The sequence below is a fragment of the Mobula hypostoma genome, chromosome 3 (genome assembly GCF_963921235.1).
Source record: "Mobula hypostoma chromosome 3, sMobHyp1.1, whole genome shotgun sequence".
NCBI classification, from domain to species: domain Eukaryota; kingdom Metazoa; phylum Chordata; class Chondrichthyes; order Myliobatiformes; family Myliobatidae; genus Mobula; species Mobula hypostoma.
In genome coordinates this window covers 144,100,627-144,125,121 of record NC_086099.1, presented here as the reverse complement: position 1 = coordinate 144,125,121, position 24,495 = coordinate 144,100,627, and the positions used below count along the sequence as shown (strand labels likewise).

Genomic DNA, 24,495 nt, shown 5'->3' with positions numbered 1-24,495 from the left:
TGTGCTAGGGCCTAGGCAGGCAGTGTTGAACTTCCATATGCAGCCTGTTTGGTCGTAGTGCTCGGACCCCTATCATTCCCACCCCGAGTACATTCTGTGCCCTCATTGCCTTCCATTTTTCTTCCCAAATATTAATATAGAAAAAATATGTTTTGATATTCTGTTATGAGATGAAATGTCTTTGCTAAGATAGAAGGGCTTGCTGAGCAAAAAAGGGCAGGGGCACTTTGAACATGTTAGATAGTAGTCACCTGGCACAGAAAACTCACTGAAACTCAACCTAGCCTGTAAATGGGACTCACCTCTGTAAACTTTAAGCATTTGCTGTGGCATTCATCCTGAGTCTGAAAGCGATTCTGATTTCCTCCACATCCTCCATACCAGAACTGTGCACATGAATTAGCTGCAGTATCATAGTACCACTTAATAACATAACTTCTGCATGGCCCTTGATCAAGTGGTTCATCACAGGCCAGATCTGTAGCCCAAAAACACATGAAAATGTTTCATGCAACTTCTCAAAACATGAAAATTAGTCATGAATTACAGTGCTCCTAGCCCACCTACCATCACTATCATATTTTCTCCCTTCACCTACCATTACGAGCAGATGGAAACAACTCCTCTCCATCTGCTCCATGACTAGCTCTGGTTTTCCCATTGGTATGGCATGGACTCGTTGAAGATGGAGTCCCACTTAAATAGCTTTGACTAGAGGCCAGTCTGGACATTGGAAGTTTTGGGAGGAGGGGATTTCAATCAGGTCCACTGACCGAGGATAAAAGGCAGCAGCAGATCAGTACAACGATAAAGAGTTTTGACCAACGACCAATCGGTGTTTGGGATTAATTAGCAAGAGCAAATTAAAGGAAGGCAGCGGCAATCATCTGAGTGTACAGAGTCAGTGTGGTGATATTGAGGCTTTAGCTCTTTGAGGCTTCTGCGAAGCGAGGCTTCAGTCAGAGAAAGAGAAAGAAAAGAAAAGCTCAGGTTTTTTCCTTCTCTTCTTTATATCTGCTCAGCTAGGGCAGCAGGGATGACAGGCAGGATAGTGGAATGCTCCTCTTGCGGGATGTGGGAAGGCAGGGAGACCTCCAGTGTCCATGATGACCACAACTGTGACAAGCGCATCCAGCTGCAGCTTCTAACAAGCAACATTAGGGAGTTGGAGCTGGAACTGGATGGAGTCCGGATCATTCAGGAGGCTGAGGGGGTGATGCTGTAGGTAGAATATGTAGAGAGGTAGTTACACTTAAGGTGCAGGACACAGGAAACTGGGGACAATCAGGAAAGGGAAAGGGGTTAAAGAGCCAGGGCAGGGAACTCCTTTGGGCATCCCCCTCAATAACAAGTATATCAGGATACTGTCGGAGGGCGATGACCTAACTGAGGAAAGGACAAGTGGCTGAGTCTGCCACTGTGACTCAGAAGGGAAAGGGGAAGAGCTGCAGGAGTAGTTTTGAGGAAGTAGAGAGGCTTTACAAGGACTTAGGAGAACGGACAAAGAAATGGCAGATGGAACACAGTATCGGAAAGTGTATGGTCATGCACTTTGGTAGAAGAAATGAAAGGGTTTACTATTTTCTAAATGGAGATAAAATACAAAAACACAGAGAGGTGCAAAGGGATTTGGGAGTCTACGTGTAGGATTCCTTAAAGGTTGAGTCTGTGGCAAGGAAGGCAGATGCAATGTTAGCATTCATTTCAGGAGGATTAGAATATAAAAGCAGGGATGTGATGTTGAGAATTTATAAAGCACTGGTGAGACCTCACTTGGAGTATTGTGAGCAGGTTTGGGCCCCTTATCTTAAAAGGATGTGCCGAAACTGAAGAGAGTTCAAAGGAGGTTCACAAAAATGATTCCAGGATTGAATGGCTTGTCATATGAAGAATGTTTGATGGCTCTGGGCCTGTATTCACTGGAATTCAGAAGAATGAGGGGTGATCTCATTGAAACCTATCAAATGGTGAAAGGCCTTGATAGAGTGGATCTGGAGAGGATGTTTCCTGTGGTGGGAGGGTCTAAGACCAGAAGACACAGCCTCAAAATAGAGGGGCATCCTTTTAGAATGGAGATGAGGAGGAATTTATTTAGTCAGAGAATGGTGAATCTGTGGAGGCCAAGTCTTTATGTATATTTATGGCAGGTGTTGATAGATTCTTGACTGGTCAGGGCATGAAGGGATAGGGGGGGAAGGGAGGAGATTGGAGCTGAGAGGAAAATTGGTTCAGCCTATCCCTGGCAGAGCAGACTCAATGGGCCAAATGGCCTAATTTTGCTCCTATATCTTATGGTCTTAAATAATATTTTACAAATAAACAATATACAAACAAGACAAAATCTGAAGATGCTGGAAATCCAGGCAACACACACACAAAATGCTGGAGGAACACAACAGGCCAGGCAACATCTATGGAAAAGAGTACAGTCAATGTTTTGGGCTGAGATCCTTCAGCAGGACTGGAGAAAAAAAGATGAGGAGTACATTTTAAAGATGGGGGGAGGAGGAGGAGAATCACAAGGTGATAGGTGAAACCAGGAGGGAGAAGGGTGAAGTAAAGAGCTGGGAAGTTGATTAGTGAAAGAGATACAGGGCTGGAGAAGCGGGTAATCTAATTGGAGAGGATAGAAGGCCATGGAAGAAAGAAAAGGGAAGGGAAGCACCAGAGGCTCGTGAGGGGCAGGGAAGGAGATGAAGTGAGAGAGGAAAAAGGGGATGGGGAATGGTGAAGGAGGAGGGGCATTACCAGAAGTTCGAGAAATCAATGTTCATGCCATCAGGTTGGAGGCTAATCTGACAGAATATAAGGTGTTGTTCCTCCAACCTGAGTGTGTCCTCATCACAACAGTAGACGAGGCCGTGGATAGACATATTGGATCGGGAATGGGAAGTGGAATTAAAATGGGTGGCCACTGGGAGATCCTGCTTCTTCTGGCGGATGGAGCATAGGTGCTTGGTGAAGCAATCTCCTGATTTACATCAGGTCTAAATGATGTGCAGGAGACCACACAGGGAGCACTGGACTCTGTAAGTGACCCCAACAGATTCACAAGTGAAGTGTCGCCTCACCTGGAAGGCCTGTTTGGGGTCCTGAATGGTAGTGAGGGAGGAGGTGTAGGGGCAGGTGTAGCACTTGTTCCACTTACAGGGATAAGTGCCAAGAGGGAGATCCGTGGGGAAAGACAAATGGTCAAGGGAATCGTATAGGGAGCGATCCCTGTGGAAAGCAGAAAGTGGGGCGTGCGACGTGCTTAATGGTGGTATCCCACAGGAGATGGTGGAAGTTCCAGAGAATTATGTGCTGGATGCAGAATCTGGTTGGGTGGTAGCTGGGGACAAGAGGAACCCCATCCCTGGATAGGGTGGCAGTAGGATGCCATGAGAGCAGGCATGCATGAGGGCAGCATTGATGATGGAGGAAGGGAAGCCCCTTTCTTTGAAGGAGGAGGGCACCTCCTTTGTTTTGGAATGAAAAGCCTCGTCCTGAGAGCAGCTGTGGTGGAGATGGAGGGATTGAGAGAAGGTGATGGCATTTTTACAAGTAACAAGGTGGGAAGGGGTATCGTCCAGGTAATTGTGAGAGTCCATGGGTTTACAATAGACATCAGTAGATAAGCTGTCTCCTGAGATACAGAGAGTTCAAGAAAGGGGAGGGAGGTGTCAGAAATGGACCAGGCAAATTTGAGGGAAGGGTGGAAATTGGAGGCAAAGTGGATGAAGTCAACGAGTTCAGCAAGGGTGCAGGAAGCAACACCAATGCAGTCACTGATGCAGCATAAGAAAAGTGGGGGATAGACACCAGTGTAGGCTTGGAACATAGACCATTCCACGTACTAGTAAATAGGCAGGCATGGCTTGCAGCCATGTGAGTGCCCATTGGTCCCAGCACAAACAACCCTGGCTTGTTGTAGACAGAAGAAGAAAGATTTTTTAAAGTTATCAGACAAAAAAAATATATTTACTTAAATAAGTTAAACATACTTCTCTGTTTTAATACTCACAGTTTGTTTTAATCTTAAACAAACAGCTGAAACAATGCTTGTAAGCCAACAGCAGGCTATCTCCACCCATTGAGTCCAATAATTTGATTAAGGCAGGGAGATTTACCCAACAAAAATGCATGACTGTTTAGTATAAAATCCAGGTCTCTGCCTAATTATTTTACCATTGTGTCAAGTACTATTTAAGAATTTTTTAAAAATCCTGAACTTCATTTAGCTAGGTTCACACGTTAATTTTCTGTGTAGGATTTGAAAAAAAAACTGGTAAATCAGGTTATAAGAGGCTATTCTGACAACAGAATCTATAAATGTGTTCTGTACTGTGAGTCTGTCAGGGGCTGCGCTTTGTATTGTACTGCTCACTCTGTATAATAACAGAAGTTGACAGGAGCCCTTGACAGGTGTTTTTCAGGATGTGAGTTGAGGGAAGCAGCTGAGCTATTTGCTTAGCAAAATTTGCCCCTCTGTGAACTTTCTCCTCCAGCACTTCTGGTGGAGTGAACATTGGTGGAACAGTGAAAGGATTTGATTTTTGCAGTACACCTTGGTCAGTGGGTCCAGGTCCTTCTCCAGGCCTTCCAAATGACCGCTGTGGTCTTGAAATTGGAAATGATTCTCCCTGCCTCAATAACATGTCTTCCGTAGTATAACACATTGTACTTTTGGAGTACAAAGTACAGGTTTGGCATAGGAAAGATGTAGTCAAACTGGAAAGAGTACAGAAAAGGATGTTGCCAGGACTAGAGGGCCTGAATTAGAGAGAGACAGACAGAGAGACAGACAAAAAGAGAGAGAGACACCAAGACCAAAACAATCACAGGTATTTATTCCTTGAAATGTAAGAGACTGAGAGGCAACCATTTAAAAGAGATTAAAATTGAGTTACAGATCATTAGATATAAGACCATAAGATGTAGGAGCAAAATTAAGCCATTCATCCCATTGAGTCTGCTCCACTACTCCATCATGGCTGATTTATTATCTCCCTCAAACACATTCTTCAGCCTTCTCCCCATAAACTTTGATATCCTTACTGTTCAGGACCATCAACCTCCGCTTTCAACATACTCACAACTGTCAGTGGCAATGAATTGCACAGATTCACCATCTTCTAACTAAAGAAATTCCTCCTCTTTTCTGTTCTAAAAGGACGTCCTTCTATTTTGAGGCTGTGCTCCCGGTCCTAGATACCCCCACAATTGGAAACATCCTCTCCACATTCACTCAGTCCAGGCTTCTCAGTATTCGATGGGCTTCAATGGGATCCTCCCGCATTCTTCCAAACTCCAGCGAGTACAGCCCCAGAGTCAAACGTTCTTCATATGTTAACCCTTTCATTCCTGGGATCATTCTCATGAACCTCCTCTGGACCCTCTCAAATGCCAGCATCTCCTTTCTTAGATAACGGGCACAAAATTGCTCACAACACTCCAAGTGTGGCCTGCCTTATAAAGCCTCAGCATTATATCCTTGCTTTTATATTCTAGTCCTCTCAAAATGAATGTTAACAATGCATTTGCCTTCCTCACCACTGACTCAACCTGCAAGATAATCTTTAGGGAATACTGTATGAGGACTCCCAACTCCCTTTGCAACTCTGATTTCAGAATCTTCTCCCCGCTTTATCTTTTGCCTCTCTCCATTCTTAAAGAGTGGAGTGTCATTTACAATTTTTCACTCCTCCGGAAGCAGTCCCCTGAATGCAAGAATACCTCTGCAGTTTCAGCACTAATTAAGCAGAGGCATGAGAAACTCTTTCAGTGGGAAGATACAAAGATTAGCTTTAATTGCAGCACGTACATCAGAACATTGAAACATAACAGTGAAATGCAGTGTTGGCATCAACATCCGACACAATCTGAGATGATCGGGGAGGGGGGCAGACCGCGTGTCGCCATACTTATACAACCTGCAAAGCCTACAGTAACTCGTACATCTTTGGAATATGTCAGGAAATCAGAGCACCCAGAGGAAACCCACAGCGGCGGTAACAGAACCCGGATCTTAGAGCTGCCACTGTAAGGCGAGACACTATCTGCTATGCTATGGTGCTCTAATATAGCGTTCTGACAAGATTTGTCTTTTTAAGAACATTGGAGATGCCTCCCCATAAGAAGTGTCAATAATGCTTGCAAATAGCAGTGATCTATTGTATCTGGATCATTGTTGTATTTTGGGGGACTTGGTGAGGAGTGGGGATCGTGGTGTGATGTTATTGGCAAGAAACTAGCAGAATTGCTGAGTAATTCTGACTTTATATTTGTAAGCAATGAAGCCTGTTGTGTATCCTCCATGCCATTGTCACCCTGGTATAGTTCACCTTCTCTCCTCCAACCATTCAGCTTTAAATGATCTCAAATAATTTTACCTGATTTCAACTCCTATAATCTAAAATGCCATTCGAAGTGTGTGTTCCACGGAGGGGTGAAGAAATTTCTGAAGATTTGAGTAGTCTGTTAAGCATTAACAGCTAAAAATCTCTGCCTATGTTCTATTTATCTTACAGGTAATATGTAGGTTAATGCTAGTCATTAGATTTTGCTTTAAGAATGAATATTGATTGGTTGTCTTGTTACTTTACCTTATTTATTAGTTCATCTTTTTTTTTTCCCTAAAGGGTGATTGTGGTCTTACTAGTTTAGAAGGTCCAATGGGAAACCCTGGAATTGGTATCCAGGGACAAAAGTAATTAACAGCGTACTCTTACAGTCTGCATTGAAAATAGATTTGGTTTGACAAATGCCTTTGCTCTCAGAAAAGCAATTTTTTTCATTTCTGCTGAGAATTTGTGAGACAAACTTTGTTACATAGTTAGCAATAAGAGCGAATATCAAAATTCCTAGGCTGTGTGCCACAACAAAATTAACCCTTCTATTAGCCGCCTTCTTGACAGCATTACCCAACCCACCAGTCATCCAACCAAATCCCATTGTGCTTTCGTGACAACATTTTAATATAATAAATTCCATAAATAAGGGGCCAGAAACTGCTCAAAACACTCCAAGTGTGGCCTGCCTTATAAAACCTTAGCATTACATCCTTGCTTTTATTTTCTAGTCCTCTCAAAATGAATGCTAACATTGCATTTACCTTCCTCACCACTGACTCAGCCTGCAAGTTGACCTTTAGAGAATCCTGCACGAGGACTCCCAGGTCTCTGTGCCCCTGATTTCCGTTTAGAAAACAGTTCACGCCTTTTATTCCTTCTACCAAGGCACATGACCACGCACTTCCCTACAATATATTCTATCCACCACTTCTTTGTCTATTCTCCCAACCTGTCTAAGTCCTTCTGCAGACTCCCTGCGTCTCAACACTATCTGCCCCTCTTTCTATTTTTTTTTCCCACAAATATGGTCAGAAAGGCATCGTGATAAATCTGGATAAACAGCCACTTAACTATTTTTATGTACCTTTGTGAATTATTTTTACGTACCTTTGTGAACTTCCTCCTCCAGCACTTCTGCTGTAGTGAATATTGGTGGAACAGTGGAAGGATTTGACTTTTGCAGTACACCTTGGTCAGTAGGTCCAGGCCCTTCTCCAGGCCTTCCAAGTGGTCCCTGTAGTCTTGGAAGTGGAAGTGCTTCTTTCTGCCTCGTAAGCAATTCCTCACTGCCATTTGTCTCTAGTTTGATTGCGCTAATTCCTGGAGAGCTGCGCTACAAAGAGAAACAGGGACACTTGAAAATATTCCAATAATTGAGATTACAGATACTTACAATCATCTGGATTTATGATTCTGACAGCTGAAAACAAAATGGAGTGGAGACGACTATCAGTGAAAAATCTTGTAAAGAATGGATTTCTCAAATGCACTGGTTTTAAAGGATTTTAATTTGCAAAGATTAAAAGTAGCATTAAATACTGAAATTTGAAGTACTATTTCTAATGGTGGCTGGGGAATAAGTTGCTCAGAAACCTGCTGAAGAGCTTGGTGTTATGTACCACACTCTGAAACAACACAAGGGAATGAGTGTACATGGACTTAATTTCCAAACATCTTTCTCGGCTCTGCTTGAACGAGGCTGATACATTAATTGAAACATCAGCAGGACGGGACCTGTCGCCAACACAAACATGAGGGAGCCTTTGCAATTGGGGGAGGAAGGGGGAAGCTGAGCGCAGGAACGAATTAAGTTTTTCTGGGAACGCCTGCAGCAGTTTTCCTACTCTTCCTGGCCCACATTAAGACTTGGAGACACAAGTGACTGCAGATGCTGAAATCTACACCACGAAAATATCTGCTAGAGGGACTCAGTGGGCCGTGTAGCTTAGAGGAACATGGTAGGTTGAGGAGTATTCCTGATGCAGGGTCTCAACGCAAAACATTGACAAACACCCTCCTGGCCTACCACCCCTCCCCAGATGCTGCTTGATGTGCTGAGTTCTTCCAGATGATCCTTTGCTTTTCCTGTTAATATCAGAAGCTAACTCTGCTGTAACTCTGTCTAGTAGTAGACTTTGTTCTGGTCAGAAACTTTCACCGCTCATCTGCTCAGCCTCCCGGCTAAACTTTGAAGTCGGGTCCAGAAAATATAGGAAGGCCTGATTGCGTACACTTCAAATAAACTTTCCTCCAAGTGTCAATTTTAAGATGTGCTGACTAATATCAGTGCCTGGCAGGAAGGCAGGGGCAATCGGGGAGGAAATACGTTCCTGTTTCTCAGCTGACTATATTCTGCCATGTTCTACACTGGGGCGAGGAGGGGGTGGATCAATAAATTTATGGGTTTTGGAGTCTAGTGGTTAGGAGAGCAGCAGATGTGGGTCTGCATCATTGATGCAAAGACATGTTTGAATCTCCTCTTGACAGTTGGGGAATTTAAATTCAGGTAGTTTTTTTTAAATCTGACATTTTAATTTGATCTATACTCTGTAAGAATAATCATGATACCACCAGATGCTAGTATAATTTCATTTGCTTCACGAAAATATTGTGAGGGAGCAACAGGCATTTTCTTTGGCTTAACCATTTCCTCTGTGTTTTAAAATTCAAAGTACATTTATCAAGGTATGTACGCATTGTAAAACTTTGAGATTTGTCTCCTTACAGGCAGCCACAAAACACAGAAACTCAAAAGAACCCATTCAAAAAATGACTGACAAGCACCCACTGTGCAGAGAAAGAAAAAAAATAACAAATTGTGCAAACAATAAAAGTAAGCAAGTAGCATTTAGAACAAAAATGAATCCTGAGGCACGACGCCCGGAGCAGCCGGAGCAGGCTACAGCCACAGGCTCAATTCAGCACAGAGTCGAGTAAATGTTGTACAGCAGCGAGTATTGGCAATCAGCAAAAGATAATAAATGTGGGTATTCCCATGACCGAATAAATAAATGTCCCTTTCCCTCTATGCCTGACTTGCTGAATATTTCCAGCTTTAACTTCACCTTCAGAAATCACCAACACATAGGATTAGGCTACTAAATGCTCGAAATGTATTTGCAATTCCATCTCTAATGCACCTCTGTGATGTATAGGTCATCCTCATGCACAATGTTGACGTGTAGGTTGTCAGAGGCTGGTGTTGGATAAACTGGACTGAAGGCAGGTGATACACCAGGAGGGAGCGTGGAACTAGAAACTGAACTGAACAGTGGATTGTCTTCTGGCTCACAGATCCTGACAAACAGTTTACTTTCAAGAGCTGAAATGGAAAAAGAAAACATTTTAAAAAATCATCCAACAACCTATTGAATCAAATCTCTTAAAAGCTGACAGATGAGCGGACTCATCACATCTTCTTCCAAACAATGAAAACAACGTTCTGGGACATTTTTGGTTGATTTTGAGAACTCAGGGAGATCTTATTTTTAAAAAGTTTTTTTTGTTTTTTTTTCTTCTTTCTTGAACGGCTACCCACTCTCTTGGCTGGAAGCAGGTTAGGTGGGAGAGTTGTTCCTGGACTTCTGTCAAGATCCTTTGAAACCTGCTGGGAGAAACTTAAGCAAACAGCTTGGGCTTCCTCTCCCACCAGCTTTTCCACCAACACCAAAACTATTGGCCTTCCGTCAATAAATAGTAAGATTTTCTGAGTATGTTACCGTGACAACCTAGTTTCTTTTATTACACACATATGCATTACATTCAAATGCGCAGGTCTGAACAGCTTCAGCTAACTTCTTCATAAATTATTGCAAGGGTGACAGGGTGGAGATACATCTCGACCAGAGGAGGTGTAAGGAGCTCCTTCCTTCTGCTAGCCTGCAGATCATCCTTGGACAAGGTACATCAGCTGCTTAGCCACAACCCCCCCCCCCCCCCCAGATCAGGGTCATGTGAAGCCATGGGAGCAGGTGGTGGATGGTCTTATGAGCAGCTAGTGCATATCACAAGTCCTCGTTAAGTGACCACTGACGTCAGGTAGACAATCTCTGAAGAATATTGATAATGACTGGTGTTACCCATCTTGTAAAGACACTGCCCAGAAGGCAGCAATGGCAAATCACTTCTTTAGTAAAATCTGCCAAGAACAATCATGGTCATGGAAAAACTATGATCGCCCATGTCATAAGACATGGCACATAATGATGATGACATAAGACATGGCACATAATGATGATGACATAAGACATGGCACATAATGATGAGATGATGATACTAAGGGATTGGATATATAGGTACTCAGACAAACAGGGCCTGGTTAAGGATAGTCAACATGATTTTCTCCATGGGAGGTTATGTCTAACCAATATTATAGCATTTTTTGAGGAAGTTATCAGGAAAGGCGATGGAGGAAAGGCAGTGGATGTTGTCTATATGCATGTCAGCAAGGCCTTTGACAAAGTCCTGCATAAGAGGATGGCCAAATAGCTTCAGTCACTTGGTATTTAAGATGAGATAGTAAATTGGGTTTGCAGGAGAAGTAAGAAAGTGGTTGTAGATGTTTGCCTCTCTGACTAGAGGAATGTGACTAGAGGTGTGCACAGGGTTCAGTGCTGGGTCCATTGTTGTTTGACATCTACAGTATATCAACGAACTGGATGATAATCTGATAAACTGGATCAGCAAATTTATGGATGACACCAAGATCGGGTGCGTAGTGAAAGGCTGTCGAAGTTTGCAGCAGGATCTGGACCAGATGGAAAAATGGGCTGAAAATGGCAGGTTGAATTTAATGCTGAACAGTATGAGATGCTGCACTTTCTGATGATGAAACAGGGTAGGACTTAGACAGTGAACAGTAGGATACTGAGGTGTATGGTAGAACAGAGGGATCTGGGAATATAGATAATTCCCTGAAAATGGGTAGACAGGGCCATAAAGAGAACATTTGGCACTTTGACCTTTATAAATGAAAGTATTGAGCACACGAGCTGGGATGTGATGTTGATGTTGCTTAAGACATTAGTGAGGCCTAATTTGGAGTATTGTGTGCAGTTCTGGTTACCTATCTACAGGAAGGATATCAATAAGATTGAACAAGTACAGAGAAAATCTATGAGGATGTTGCCAGGACTTGACTTGAGTTATAGGGAAAGGTTAAACAGGTTAGGACTTCATTCCCTGGAGAATGAGGAGAGATTTGATAGAGGCATATAATGTTATGAAGGGTATAGATAGCAAAAATGCATGCTGGCTTTTTCCTCCGAGTTTGGGTGAGACTAAAGCAGGAAGTCATAGGTTAAGAGTGAAAGGTGAAATATTTAAGGGGAAACTGAGAGGGATCTTCTTCTCTCAGGATAGTAGCATTGTGGAGCGAGCTGCCAGCAGAAGTTGTGGATGTGATTCAATTTCAGTATTTAAGACCAATTTGGGAAGTACATGAATGGGAGTGACATGGAGTGCTGTGGTCCAGATGCGGGTCGATGGGACTTGGCAAACTAACAGTTCAGCATGGACTAGATCAATTTCAGTGCTGTATTGTTCCATGTCTCTTTGACTGTTGTAAGATTGTTGCTGCTGTTTTCACATCTATAGTAGTACACTGACAATTAAAAGGTGAGGTTGGAGTTTATTTGGGGGGAGCTGGGAATGAGCAATGGGCTTGGAATCTCTTAAATGTAGGTGCCTGACTCTTGCCCAAAGCTGGGCCAATGATCTCAGTCCAGCAGGTGGAAATGACTGAGCAGAGCTGAACACTATTTCTAGGAACAGTGTCAGTAATCAGGAATGGAGTACTACAGAGGAAGAAGAGGTGATGAGAAAAAGATCACTACTAAACTAGCATGCAGTGCAAAGGCAATGAAACTGACTAAGTCATTGCAATGATTTTATCTTGCGATGTGACCCTTTTCTGGTAGGTAAAGCTTGGTGCTGAAATTATTATAGAATTACTTACATGCTCATTATTAAAATACCATGAAGCAAAATGCATACTTTACCAATTTCATACTTACTTGGAAGAGTCAAAAAGTCATCAATGAGATAAACATGTTCCTCATCAGGGTCAGATGCAATCAGATTCATTTCATTCTTAAAATTAGAGTAGAAAGGATCTGTTGCATTGGCTATCCCAATTGTAAACACCTCTGTGTGTACAGAATGGGCTTCTTTCACTGCTATTTCCAGATCTGTTGGATCTCTCATGTCCGTCTGTCCATCAGTTATTACTATTGCCACTTTGCGTGCTTCTTTCCTAGCTAACTTGAAAACTTGATTTGCTGTTTCTATGGCAGTTCCAGTGTAGGTGCCTTCTCCTAAGTATTGCATGTCCTGGATTAATGTTTTGACTTTCTCCAGATTTACGCCTTGCCATAAGTGAATGATTACTTCAGCTTCAAGGCTGTAAACTATTACACCAATCCGGATAGCTTCTCTGTTGCCAGTAACTCGGTCTATCAGAGCACCGACAAACTCTTTAACAATTTCAAAGTTTTCAGGTCCAACGCTTTCAGAACTGTCTATCACAAATACCAGTTCAACAGGTTTCTCTTTGCATTTCCTTCCACACTCTGAAATAAAGAATTAAATATCAACTTTTTGGATGTAGATTGAAAAGTATAAGAACACTATCAGTATTAATAATTACATATAAATGAAGGAGTAATTCCTTATCACCAAACGGAGATGACTTGCTGGGAAGCTTTGCTGGAGATTGAAATTTGGTTTAATATTGTCACATGTACCAAAGTACAGTGAAAAGTATGTCTTGCATATTACTTATACAGATCAAATCATTATGCAGTGCATGGCGCTAGAACAAGGTAAAACAATAACAGAGTGCAGAATAAAGTGCAACAGCTATAAAGAAAATGCAGTGCAGATAATAAGGTGCAAGATCATAATGGGGCAGATTGTGAGATCAAGGGTCCAGGGTGTGTTGCCTCCCAGGTGCTAGGGTACGGGATGTGTCGGATCGGGTCCTGAATATTCTAAAGGGGGAGGGTGAGCAGCCAGTTGTCTTGGTACATGTTGGTACCAATGACATAGATAGGACAAAGGAGGAGGTCCTGAAGAGAGATTTCCAGGAGTTAGGAAGGAAGCTGAGAAGCAGGACCTCCAGGGTAGTAATCTTGGGATTGCTACCTGTGCCATGTGCTAGCGAGGGCAAGAGTAGTCGGATCAGGCAGATGAATGCGTGGCTGAGAGACTGGTGTAGGGGGCAGGGCTTCAGATTCTTGGATAATTGGGATCTCTTCTGGGAGAAGTATGACCTGTTCAAAAAGGACAGGTTACACCTGAACCCGAAGGGGACCAATATCCTGGCGGGAAAGTTTAATAGAGGTGTTAGGGAGGGTTTAAACTAATTTGGCAGGGGGATGGGAACCGGAATGATAGAGCGGAGGAAGGGGAAAACAGAAATAAATCTAAGATAGTGAGCAGTAAAGATGTCAGGAAAGACAGGCAGGTGATGGGGCAAATTTATAGCCATTGGGATGAGTTGCAGTGCAATAAAGTTGCAGTGAAATCAAATCAAAAAGTATCAAATACTGGTCTTAAGGTGTTGTACTTAAATACAAGCAGCATAAGGAATAAGGTGGATGATCTTGTACAGCTACAGATTGGCAGGTATGATATTGTGGCCATCACTGAGACCTGGCTAAAGGATGCATGTCTCTGGGAGCTGAACGTCCAAGGATACACGGTGTATCGGAAGGATAGGAAGGTAGGCAGAGGGGGAGGCGTGGCTTTATTGGTAAGAAATGATATCAAATCATTAGAAAGAGGTGATATAGGATCGGAAGGTGCAGAATCTTTATGGGTTGAACTAAGAAATAGTAGGGGTAAAAGGACCCTGATGGCAGTTATTTATAGGCCTCCAAACAGCTGCAGGGATGTGGACTACAAATTACAACTGGAAATAGAAAAGGCTTGTCAGAAGGGCAGTGTTATGATAATTGTGGGGGATTTTAACATGCGAGTAGATTGGGAAAATCAGGTCAGCACTGGATCTCAAGAGAGAGAATTTGTAGAATGTCTGCGAGATGGCTTTTTAGAACAGCTTGTTGTTGAGCCCACTAGGGGATCGGCTGTACCGGATTGGGTATTGTGTAATGAACCGGAGGTGATTGGAGAGATTGAGGTGAAGGAACCCTTAGGAGGCAGTGATCATAACATGATTGAGTTCACTGTGAAATTAGAAAAAGAGCCGAAATCTGATGTGTCGGTATTTCAGTGGAGTAAAGGAAATTACAGTGGCATGAGAGAGGAACTGGCCAAAGTTGACTGGAAAGAGACACTGGCGGGAAAGACAGCAGAGCAGCAGTGGCTGGAGTTTATGCGAGAAATGAGGAATGTGCAAGACAGGTATATTCCAAAAAAGAAGAAATTTTCAAGTGGAAAAAGCATGCAACCATGGTTGACAAGAGAAGTCAAAGCCAAAGTTAAAGCAAAAGAGAGGGCATACAAGGAAGCAAAAATTAGTGGGAAGAGAGAGGATTGGGAAGTTTTTAAAACCTTACAAAAGGAAACCAAGAAGGTCATTAAGAGAGAAAAGATTAACTATGAAAGGAAGCTAGCAAATAATATTGAAGAGGATACTAAAAGCTTTTTCAAGTATATAAAGAGTAAAAGACAGGTGAGAGTAGATATAGGACCGATAGAAAATGATACTGGAGAAATTGTAATGGGAGATGAGATGGCAGAGGAACTGAACAAGTATTTTGCATCAGTCTTCACTGAGGAAGACAGCAGTATACCGGACACTCAAGGGTGGCAGGGAAGAGAAGTGTGCGCAGTCACAATTACGACAGAGAAAGTACTCAGGAAGCTGAATAGGCTAAAGGTAGATAAATCTCCTGGACCAGATGGAATGCACTCTCGTGTTCTGAAGGAAGTAACTGTGGAGATTGCGGAGGCATTAGCGATGATCTTTCAAAAGTCGATAGATTCTGGCATGGTTCCGGAAGACTGGAAAATTGCAAATGTCACTCCGCTATTTAAGAAGGGGGCAAGGAAGCAAAAAGGAAATTATAGACCCGTTAGCGTGACATCCGTGGTTGGGAAGTTGTTGGAGTCGATTGTCAAGGATGAGGTTACGGAGTACCTGGAGGCATATGACAAGATAGGCAGAACTCAGCATGGATTCCTTAAAGGAAAATCCTGCCTGACAAACCTATTACAATTTTTTGAGGAAATTACCAGTAGGCTAGACAAGGGAGATGCAGTGGATGTTGTATATTTGGATTTTCAGAAGGCCTTTGACAAGGTGCCACATATGAGGCTACTTAACAAGATAAGAGCCCATGAAATTATGGGAAAGTTACATACGTGGATAGAGCATTGGCTGATTGGCAGGAAAAAGAGAGTGGGAATAAAGGGATCCTACTCTGGTTGGCTGCCGGTTACCAGTGGTGTTCTGCAGGGATCGGTGTTGGGGCCACTTCTTTTTACATTGTACATCAACGATTTAGATTATGGAATAGATGGCTTTGTGGCTAAGTTTGCTGACGATACGAAGATAGGTGGAGGGGCCGGTAGTGCTGAGGAAACGGAGAGTCTGCAGACAGACTTGGATAGATTGGAAGAATGGGCAGAGAAGTGGCAAATAATTAGTGGCAGAGACTTGGACCAGCTGGAAAAATGGGCTAAAAAATGGCAGATGGAGTTTAATACTGACAAGTGTGAGGTATTGCACGTTGGAAGGACAAACCAACGTAGAACATACAGGGTTAATGGTAAGGCACTGAGGAGTGCAGTGGAACAGAGGGATCTGGGAATACAGATACAAAATTCCCTAAAAGTGGCGTCACAGGTAGATGGGGTCGTAAAGAGAGCTTTTGGTACATTGGCCTTTATTAATCAAAGTATTGAGTATAAGAGCTGGAATGTTATGATGAGGTTGTATAAGGCATTGGTGAGGCTGAATCTGGAGTATTGTGTTCAGTTTTGGTCACCAAATTACAGGAAGGATATAAATAAGGTTGAAAGAGTGCAGAGAATGTTTACAAGGATGTTGCCAGGACTTGAGAAACTCAGTTACAGAGAAAGGTTGAATAGGTTAGGACTTTATTCCCTGGAGCGCAGAAGAATGAGGGGAGATTTGATAGAGGTATATAAAATTATGATGGGTATAGATAGAGTGAATGCAAGCAGGCTTTTTCCACTGAGGCAAGGGGAGAAAAAAAACCAGAGGACATGGGTTTAGGGTGAGGGGGGAAAAGTTTAAAGGGAACATTAGTGGGGGCTTCTTCACACAGAGAGTGGTGGGAGTGTGGAATGAGCTGTCAGATGAGGTGGTAAATGCGGGTTCTTTTTTAACATTTAAGAATAAATTGGACAGATACATGGATGGGAGGTGTATGGAGGGATATGGTCCGTGTGCAGGTCAGTGGGACTAGGCAGAAAATGGTTTGGCACAGCCAAGAAGGGCCAAAAGGCCTGTTTCTGTGCTGTAGTTTCTATGGTTTCTATGGTAAATGAAGTACAATTTTGGAAAGTGTATGGTTATGCACTTTGGCAGAAAAAATAAACGGGCAGACTATTATTTAAATGGGGAAAGAATTCAAAGTTCTGAGATGCAACGGGACTTGGGAGTCCTTGTACAGGATACCCTTAAAGTTAACCTCCAGGTTGAGTCAGTAGTGAAGAAGGCGAATGCAATGTTGGCATTCATTTCTAGAGAAATAGAGTATAGGAGCAGGGATGTGATGTTGAGGCTCTATAAGCCGCTGGTGAGACCTCATTTGGAGTACTGTGGGCAGTTTTGGTCTCCTTATTTAAGAAAGGATGTGCTGACATTGGAGAAGGTACAGAGAAGATTCACTAGAATGATTCCGGGAATGAGAGGGTTAACATATGAGGAACGTTTGTCCGCTCTTGGACTGTATTCCTTGGAGTTTAGAAGAATGAGGGGAGACCTCATAGAAACATTTCGAATGTTAAAAGGCGTGGACAGAGTGGATGTGGCAAAGTTGTTTCCCATGATGGGGGAGTCTAGTACGAGAGGGCATGACTTAAGGATTGAAGGGCGCCCTTTCAGAACAGAAATGCGAAGAAATTTTTTCAGTCAGAGGGTGGTGAATCTATGGAATTTGTTGCCACGGGCAGCTGTGGAGGCCAAGTCATTGGGTGTATTTAAGGCAGAGATTGATAGGTATCTGAGTAGCCAGGGCATCGAAGGTTATGGTGAGAAGGCAGGGGAGTGGGACTAAATAGGAGAAAATGGATCAGCTCATGATAAAATGGCAGAGCAGACTCGATGGGCCAAACGGCCTACTTCTGCTCCTTTGTCTTATGGTCTTATGGTATCATAAATTAATCTAACTTTAATTATTAGAGCAACACACAAAAATTGCTGGAGGAGCTCTTTAGGTCAGGCAGCATCTATTGAAATGAATATATAGTTAACATTTCTGGCCAAGACCCTTCACCAGGACTGCAAGGAAAGGGGAAGATGCCAGAAGAAGGTGGGGGGAGGGGCAGGAGTACAAGCTAGAAGCTGACAGTTGAAGCCAGGTGGGCGGGAAGGGGGGTTGAAGCAAGGAGCTGGAAGGTGATCGGTGGAAAAGGTAAAGGACTGGAGGAGAAGAAATCTGAAATGGACCTTGGGAGAAAGGGAAAGAGGAGAGGCACAAGGGGATGGTGATAGGCAGGTGAGGAGAACAGGCAAGGGGGGGGGCAGAGGGAGGAATTGAAGAAGAGGGAAGGGGGAAAAAATTACCAGAAGTTGGAAATATTGATGTTCACACCATCATATTGGAGGCTACATCAACAAAATATATGATGTTGCTCCTCCATTCTGAGAGTGGGGGGGGGGAGTAAAGATGTGTTTGGTGGTAGGATCCCATTGAAAATGGCAGAAGCTGTGGAGAATGATGTGTTGGATGCAGAGACTCATGGGGTGTTAGGCAAGAGGAAGGCAGTGGGAAGATGGGGTGATTGCGGAGGCTCAGGAAATGGAGGAGATACAGGTGAGGGCAACATCAATGGTGGAGGAAAGGAAACCTTGCTCTTTGAAGGATGAGAACACCTCTGATATCCTGGGAACAGGTGTGGTAGAGACGAAGGAACTGAGAAAAGTGACTTGGTGGGAAGAGGATAGACGTGTGAACCTTTAGGTTTATAAAAATTATTGGTTAAGAATTTATCTCCAGATATGAAGACAGAGAGATCGAGAAAGGGGAGAGAGGTATCAGAAAGGGGAGAGAGGTATCAGAAATGGACCAAGTAAAATTAAGGGTAGGGTGGAAGTTGGAGGCAAAGTTGATGAAATTGATGAGCTCAGGATGGGTGCATGAAGCAGCACCAATGCAATTGTCAATGTTGTGCAGAAAGAGTTGAGGAGTTGTAGTGCAGTAGAGCAGGAAAGATTTGAAACATGGACTATTCCACATAGCCAACAAAAAGCCAGCCATGTCTGGGGCCCATGCTGGTGTTCATTGCTACACCTTGAGTTTGGAGAGAGTCGGAGGAGCTAAAAAAGAAATTGTTGAGGGTAAGGACCAGTTCCGCCAGGCAGGTGAAGGTAGTGGTGAAGGGACACTAGTCCGGTCTGTTGTTGAGAAGGAAGTGGAGAGCTTTAAAGCCTTTTGAGGGGTAATAGAAGTGTATAGGGACTTAATTATTTCATTGCTTCAATCAACTTCTGTAAGTATGACAATTTATTGGATGCTATTACACCCAGAGAAGTTATCCTCGAGAACCATGCAAGAAGCATGTTGTTGAAGGTATTGTTATAGTCCCAATGTTGGTTTTTGAGCATTTGCTGCCAATCCTTGAGCAGCTGTTTGTGAGGTGCTGCCTCACCTTTGGTCCTAGATAATTTCAACATAGAGCTGACTATATCAGCGTAAATCTCGATCATAAGAGTGAAAGGTTTCCTCCTTCCAAAAGACATTAGTGAACCAGTAGCGCAATGGTCACCATTACTGATATTATTTTGTTTTCACCGTCAGCTACCATCAGAACATTAGATCATAAAACAGTTTTCACTGCTGCTGACATCGGCAGATGAACATTAATAACTTCCTTCAATTCCTCACCAAAAGCAACTTGATTTTGTATAGGGTCCCTGAGTTGCAAGATCTCCCTCCGTGTTTTCCAAAGCTGAGTGGAATGTCAGCAGAAAGCACGACTGCCAGTGGGTGAATAATAAGAAGATGAGAAATGGAAATGAGCAAGAGCCTGGAGGAGGGTGAAGCTTGCCTGTAGATGTACAGACTGGCAAGGCCACGCTGAGACTGAAAAGTGGTGAGAACCAATGTAGATCATCAAGCACGGAGGAGATGAGGGAACTCCATGGGGAAAATTTTAGTACTAGCAGTAAATTCTGGGTGAACTCCTGTTTACCAAGTGTGAAAGATGAGAAGCTAGCTAGGAAGGTATTTTAACAGTCAGGCTTAGTGATAACAAAGGAGGGATTCGATAGCAAGTAAGCTGAGACTGGAGTGGAATAGAGTCGAGTTCAAGCGAAGGGAAGAAAAGAAAGTTTGGTTTCAATTCAATTTAATGGTTAAAGTGGTGAACTGTCTGGATATGCTCTTGGTCATGAGCCAAGTCAGTAGCTGAGAACATAATACAAATGTCATTCCACTCTTTAAGAAAGGAGGAAAGCAGCAGAAAGGAAATTATAGACCAGTTAGCCTGACCTCAGTGGCTGGGAAGAGTCAATTGTTAAGGATGAGGTTATGGAGTACTTGGTGACATAGGACAAGATAGGAGAAAGTCAGCATGGTTTCCTTCAGGGGAAATCCTGCCTGACGAACCTGTTGGAATTCTTTAAGGAAATTATAAGTAGGATAAAGGGGATGCAGTGGATGTTGTATATTTGGACTTTCAGAAGGCCTTTGACAAGGTGCCGCACATGAGGCTGCTTAACAAGTTAAGAGCCCATGGTATTACAGGAAAGTTATTAACATGGTTAGAGCATTGGCTGATTGGTAAGAGGCAGAGAGTGGGAATAACAGAATCCTTTTCTAGTTGGCTGTCAGTGGCATGGTGTTCTGCAGGGGTCACTGCTGGGACCACTTCTTTTATGCTGTATATCAATGATGTAGCTGATGGAAAACATGGGTTTGTCACCATGTTTGCAGATGATATAAAGATTGGTGGAGGGGCAGGTAGAAACAGGTAGGATGCAAAAGGACTTAGACAGATTAGGAGAATAGGCAAGAGAGTGGCAAATGAAATACAATGTTGGAAAATGCATGGTCATGCATTTGGTAAATGTGCAGACTATTATCTAAATGTGGGGAAAACCCAAAAATCTGAGATGCAAAGGGACTTGGGAGTCCTTGTGCAGAATTCCCTAAAGGTTAACTTGCAGGTAGAGTCGGTGGTGAGGAAGGCAAATGCAATATTAGCACTCATTTCAAGAGGTCTAGAATATAAGAGTAGGGATGTGAGGCTGAGGCTTTATAAGGCACTGGTGAGGCCTCGCCTTGAGTGTTGTGAACAGTTTTGGGCTCCTTAGCTAAGAATAGATGTGCTGGCATTGGGGTGGGTCCAGAGGAGGTTCACAAGGATGATTCCAGGAATGAAAGGGTTATCATATGAGGAACGTTTCATAGCTCTGGGTCTGTACTCGCTGGAATTTAGAAGGATGAGGAGTGATTTCATTGAAACCTTTCAAATGTTGAAACGCTTAGACAGAGTAGATGTGGAAAGGATGTTTCCCATGATGGGGAGTCTAGGACAAGAGGACACAGCCTCAGGATAGAGGGGCATCTATTTAAAACAGAGATGTGGAGAAATTTCTTTAGCCAGAGGATGGTGAATTTGTGGAATTTATTACCACAGGCAGCTGTGGAGGCCAGGTCATTGGGTGTATTTAAGGCAGAGCTTGATAGGTTCGTAATTGGACACAGCATCAAAGATTATTGGAGGAAGACTGAGGAGTGGGGCTGAGGAGGGGAGAAAAGGATCAGTCATGATTGAATGGCAGAGCAGACACGATGGGCCAAATGACCTAATTTTGCTCCTATGTCTTATGATCTTGTATTTGTGGCAGGAAATAAGACAATGGCTTTGGCTTTCCTTAAGTAATTTCAATTTATTTAACAGTGAATGCTAGAGAATGATCAGGTCCAACACTTCCCACTGTGTGGCAGATCAGAAGTGGCATCACGGACAATGGAGGTAGGAGTCGTTTGGCTCTGGGCATCACAAGTGTAGAAGTAAAACCTGAAGTGTGTTCGGGTGGTACAATAAATGAATGAGAAATGGAGTCAAGTGGTGAGGGGTTATGCTGAGGAATTGTAATGATGGATACTTCCGGTGGGTGGTGGGGGGGGTGACAGATGGGGAGGTGGGGGGATGAACTCCGGAACGTGTCATAGTGCAGCAGTTGGCCAGATTTCCATCTCAGGTCCTAATCTAATGTCGGACCACCCAGTATCCCTATTGAAGTCCTGATTTCCAGCACTAGCACCGGCCTGAGTTGTCAGTGACAGCTTCTGCCCAGTCCCTATTGGCTGCTGTGCAACTCCCATGGAGTCTCCACAGAATCCAGCAGGGCAGCAAATTTTACCATAACAGCAAAGACAGGGAAGTTCCCTTTCAACTCCATGTCAGCTCCAGGGGGAAAGATAAGTAGTCATGTCTTTATTTTTCATCACATTAGTTTTAATGATTTTAATTAATTTTCAGTGCACAAGTTGTTTTTCCGCTTTCTAATTGTTAATGAAAGATTGATTTACTTGTCTTGAGTGATAGCTTTGGCAGCGAGTGATTTTGGGACAGCTAAGATTCAGTGGCTATCGATGTGCTTCCGAGAGTCCACGTGGCTGTCTGTGCACACTAGCTCAAGCACTATTGTGGGGAGCTAAACTCCCAGTCAAAGACTGACCTGTACTGGAACATACTGTATATTAGAGCACAAGGGCATGGGGCCAGTGATTTAGGGGTAAAGGGAGACGTGCTCCATTATTTTATAGGAATATTTAAACTGCTTAAACAAAATTATCACAGATGTTAAATACCCATATGAGCAGGAGCATTGTGGATATCAGACTAAAGAGGAAATTTAATATGTTGATCTGGATGAAAAGTTTGCATTAGTCATTATATGCATAACTTGGGCATGCAGGAAAATCCATCTTTGCTTCCAGACTGCTAATATCCAAACGTAAAGATATTGATTCTGCTTTTAGAACTGACAATAAGCATTACAATAAGATTAATGAGCATTATGACAACTATTGCACTGGTTAGAGATAAACTCAGAACCTCATTGTAAATGATTTAATGTAATACTTTGGATTTCGATTGTTAAATATGTCAAATGGCAGTTCTTTTATGAAGCAAATTAATGACAAGAAAGGTAAATACATCAAGTGGCACCATTTTTATATATAGTTTAATTGCCCTTTGGATCCTTTGTTTAAAAAAATAATTCAATCAGAAAAAAACAGCTATGTTCTTAAACTGAAACCTTAAACTGACCATGAAATTGTTTACGAATAATGATGAAGGTGATTGTAAGCTAAGTAGTTGTTGATACAAGTCTACTACATATTTTGTGTTGGTGAAGTTGCTCAATTGATAAAGCATTGGATAGTGGATTTATTGTGAGGTGCTCTCTATGAATATTTAATTTCTGCAAGCAGAGCAACATTTGCTTTTTCAGAAGCCTTAGAGTACCACTCAGAATTTCAATGCAAATGTCAACATTATAAATTAATACTGATACGTTCTCCAAATGTCCCAGTTTAATCATGATGTTCCAATACTAAAGATTAATTTAATTCCTACACCCCTTTCTGGACTTCTTGAATTTCATAATATCTGACATTTATTGAACCAAATGTTAGCCATGCTCCACTGTAGCTCCAATCTGATGGGAGAGTTGGGTGGCTTGAGGAACAATTGAGGAATGTTTTTATCCCTAAATTCTATCATATATCTGCCTTTGGTGTCAAGACAACAAGCAATGACAATAGTGAAATACAATGTGTACTCACACTCAGTGAAAAACATTTGAAAAGAGAGCATGACTCATTTGGTTCGAGTGTCTAACTTTAGCAGAGTACACAACTCAATCTTTATTCGCTCTCATTTGAACACAAACATGAGAAAGTCTGCAAAAGCTGGAAATCCAAAGCAACACATGCAAAATGCTGGAGGAACTCAGCAAGTCAGGCAGCACCTATGGAAATGAGTAATTAGTCAATATTTTGGGCTGAAACCCTTTGTTATGACTCCTGAAGGAGAGCCTCAATCTGAAACATTAACTGCTTATTCATTTCCATCGATGCTGCTGACTTGCTGAGTTCCTCCAGCAGTTTGTGGATGTTCATTTGAACAAAATGCCCTTTCATATTCATGATCAATTGGTTTAAATAGAAAATGGACAACTGCTTTAAAAGTACCTTATATCATATTGAGTTATTTTATACACTTCTACTTACCACAGATCATTCTAATCAACCTGATTACTTCCTCTCTCTAAAGAAAAGATGGAAAGATAAAATTGTCTTTATATTTTTAATACATTGAGGCCACACATTAACACGGTCTTCTAAACCAAACATGAATTAGCTCATTATACAGTACTGTTCAACCTTTGAGCAAACCCATAGAAAATAATGACAAGGTGTTTCCCTGAAGTGGTCTGAGATAATTTTCCCCAAGTTAGATCCGCCTAGCAATCATTTCCAGATGAAAACTGTAGAACCCAAACCTCTGTATCAGAGCACCTGATGTATGCTTATGTCAAAGACGTAGCTGCTGATGTTGCTAGTTATACCAACCTATTTTAATCTTTGCCAAGTGTTTCTGATTGCACCTTGTGATCTTGGTTGTTCACTCACCGTACAACTAAGAATCAATTCACTACTTTGCTGCTTTTTCCATTGTTTATAGGGGCATTACACTGGTGATGATGGGGTTTTTAACTAGGCTTCTTCAGAAATGAACAAAGGTCACCAAGCAACAGTAAGCATTTTAAGCATTGGTGTTTGGCTGCTTCATTGCTGATAGCACCCCATGACCTGAGTAATGTTGGGGGTGGGGGGTATCTGAACCTTGGAGCATGAAACAAAAGTCATCAGCTAAGACTCCATTCCCAGAGAGTCTGCAGAGATGAGACATCCACCTAGACTGCTCATATGAAGGGCTTTGGTGGAACACTGTCAGTATAGATGTCAACCTCCCCAGTATGCAAGTC

The 24,495-nt window shown here is 42.6% G+C and overlaps 1 protein-coding gene across 1 annotated transcript in view; it reads right to left on the bottom strand.

The window, feature by feature from the left end:
* The window catches only part of LOC134343748 (collagen alpha-1(XXVIII) chain-like), an 83,610-nt gene that overhangs the window by 5,248 nt on the left and 53,867 nt on the right, over positions 1-24,495 (bottom strand). Inside the window, exons 14-18 of the mRNA XM_063042490.1 lie at positions 23,738-23,774; positions 12,347-12,901; positions 9,473-9,654; positions 7,440-7,665; positions 303-478 (exon numbers count right to left, since the gene is read on the bottom strand). Of these exons, the coding sequence (XP_062898560.1) occupies positions 303-478; positions 7,440-7,665; positions 9,473-9,654; positions 12,347-12,901; positions 23,738-23,774 (1,176 nt within the window). The remainder of the gene's footprint in view (positions 1-302; positions 479-7,439; positions 7,666-9,472; positions 9,655-12,346; positions 12,902-23,737; positions 23,775-24,495) is intronic.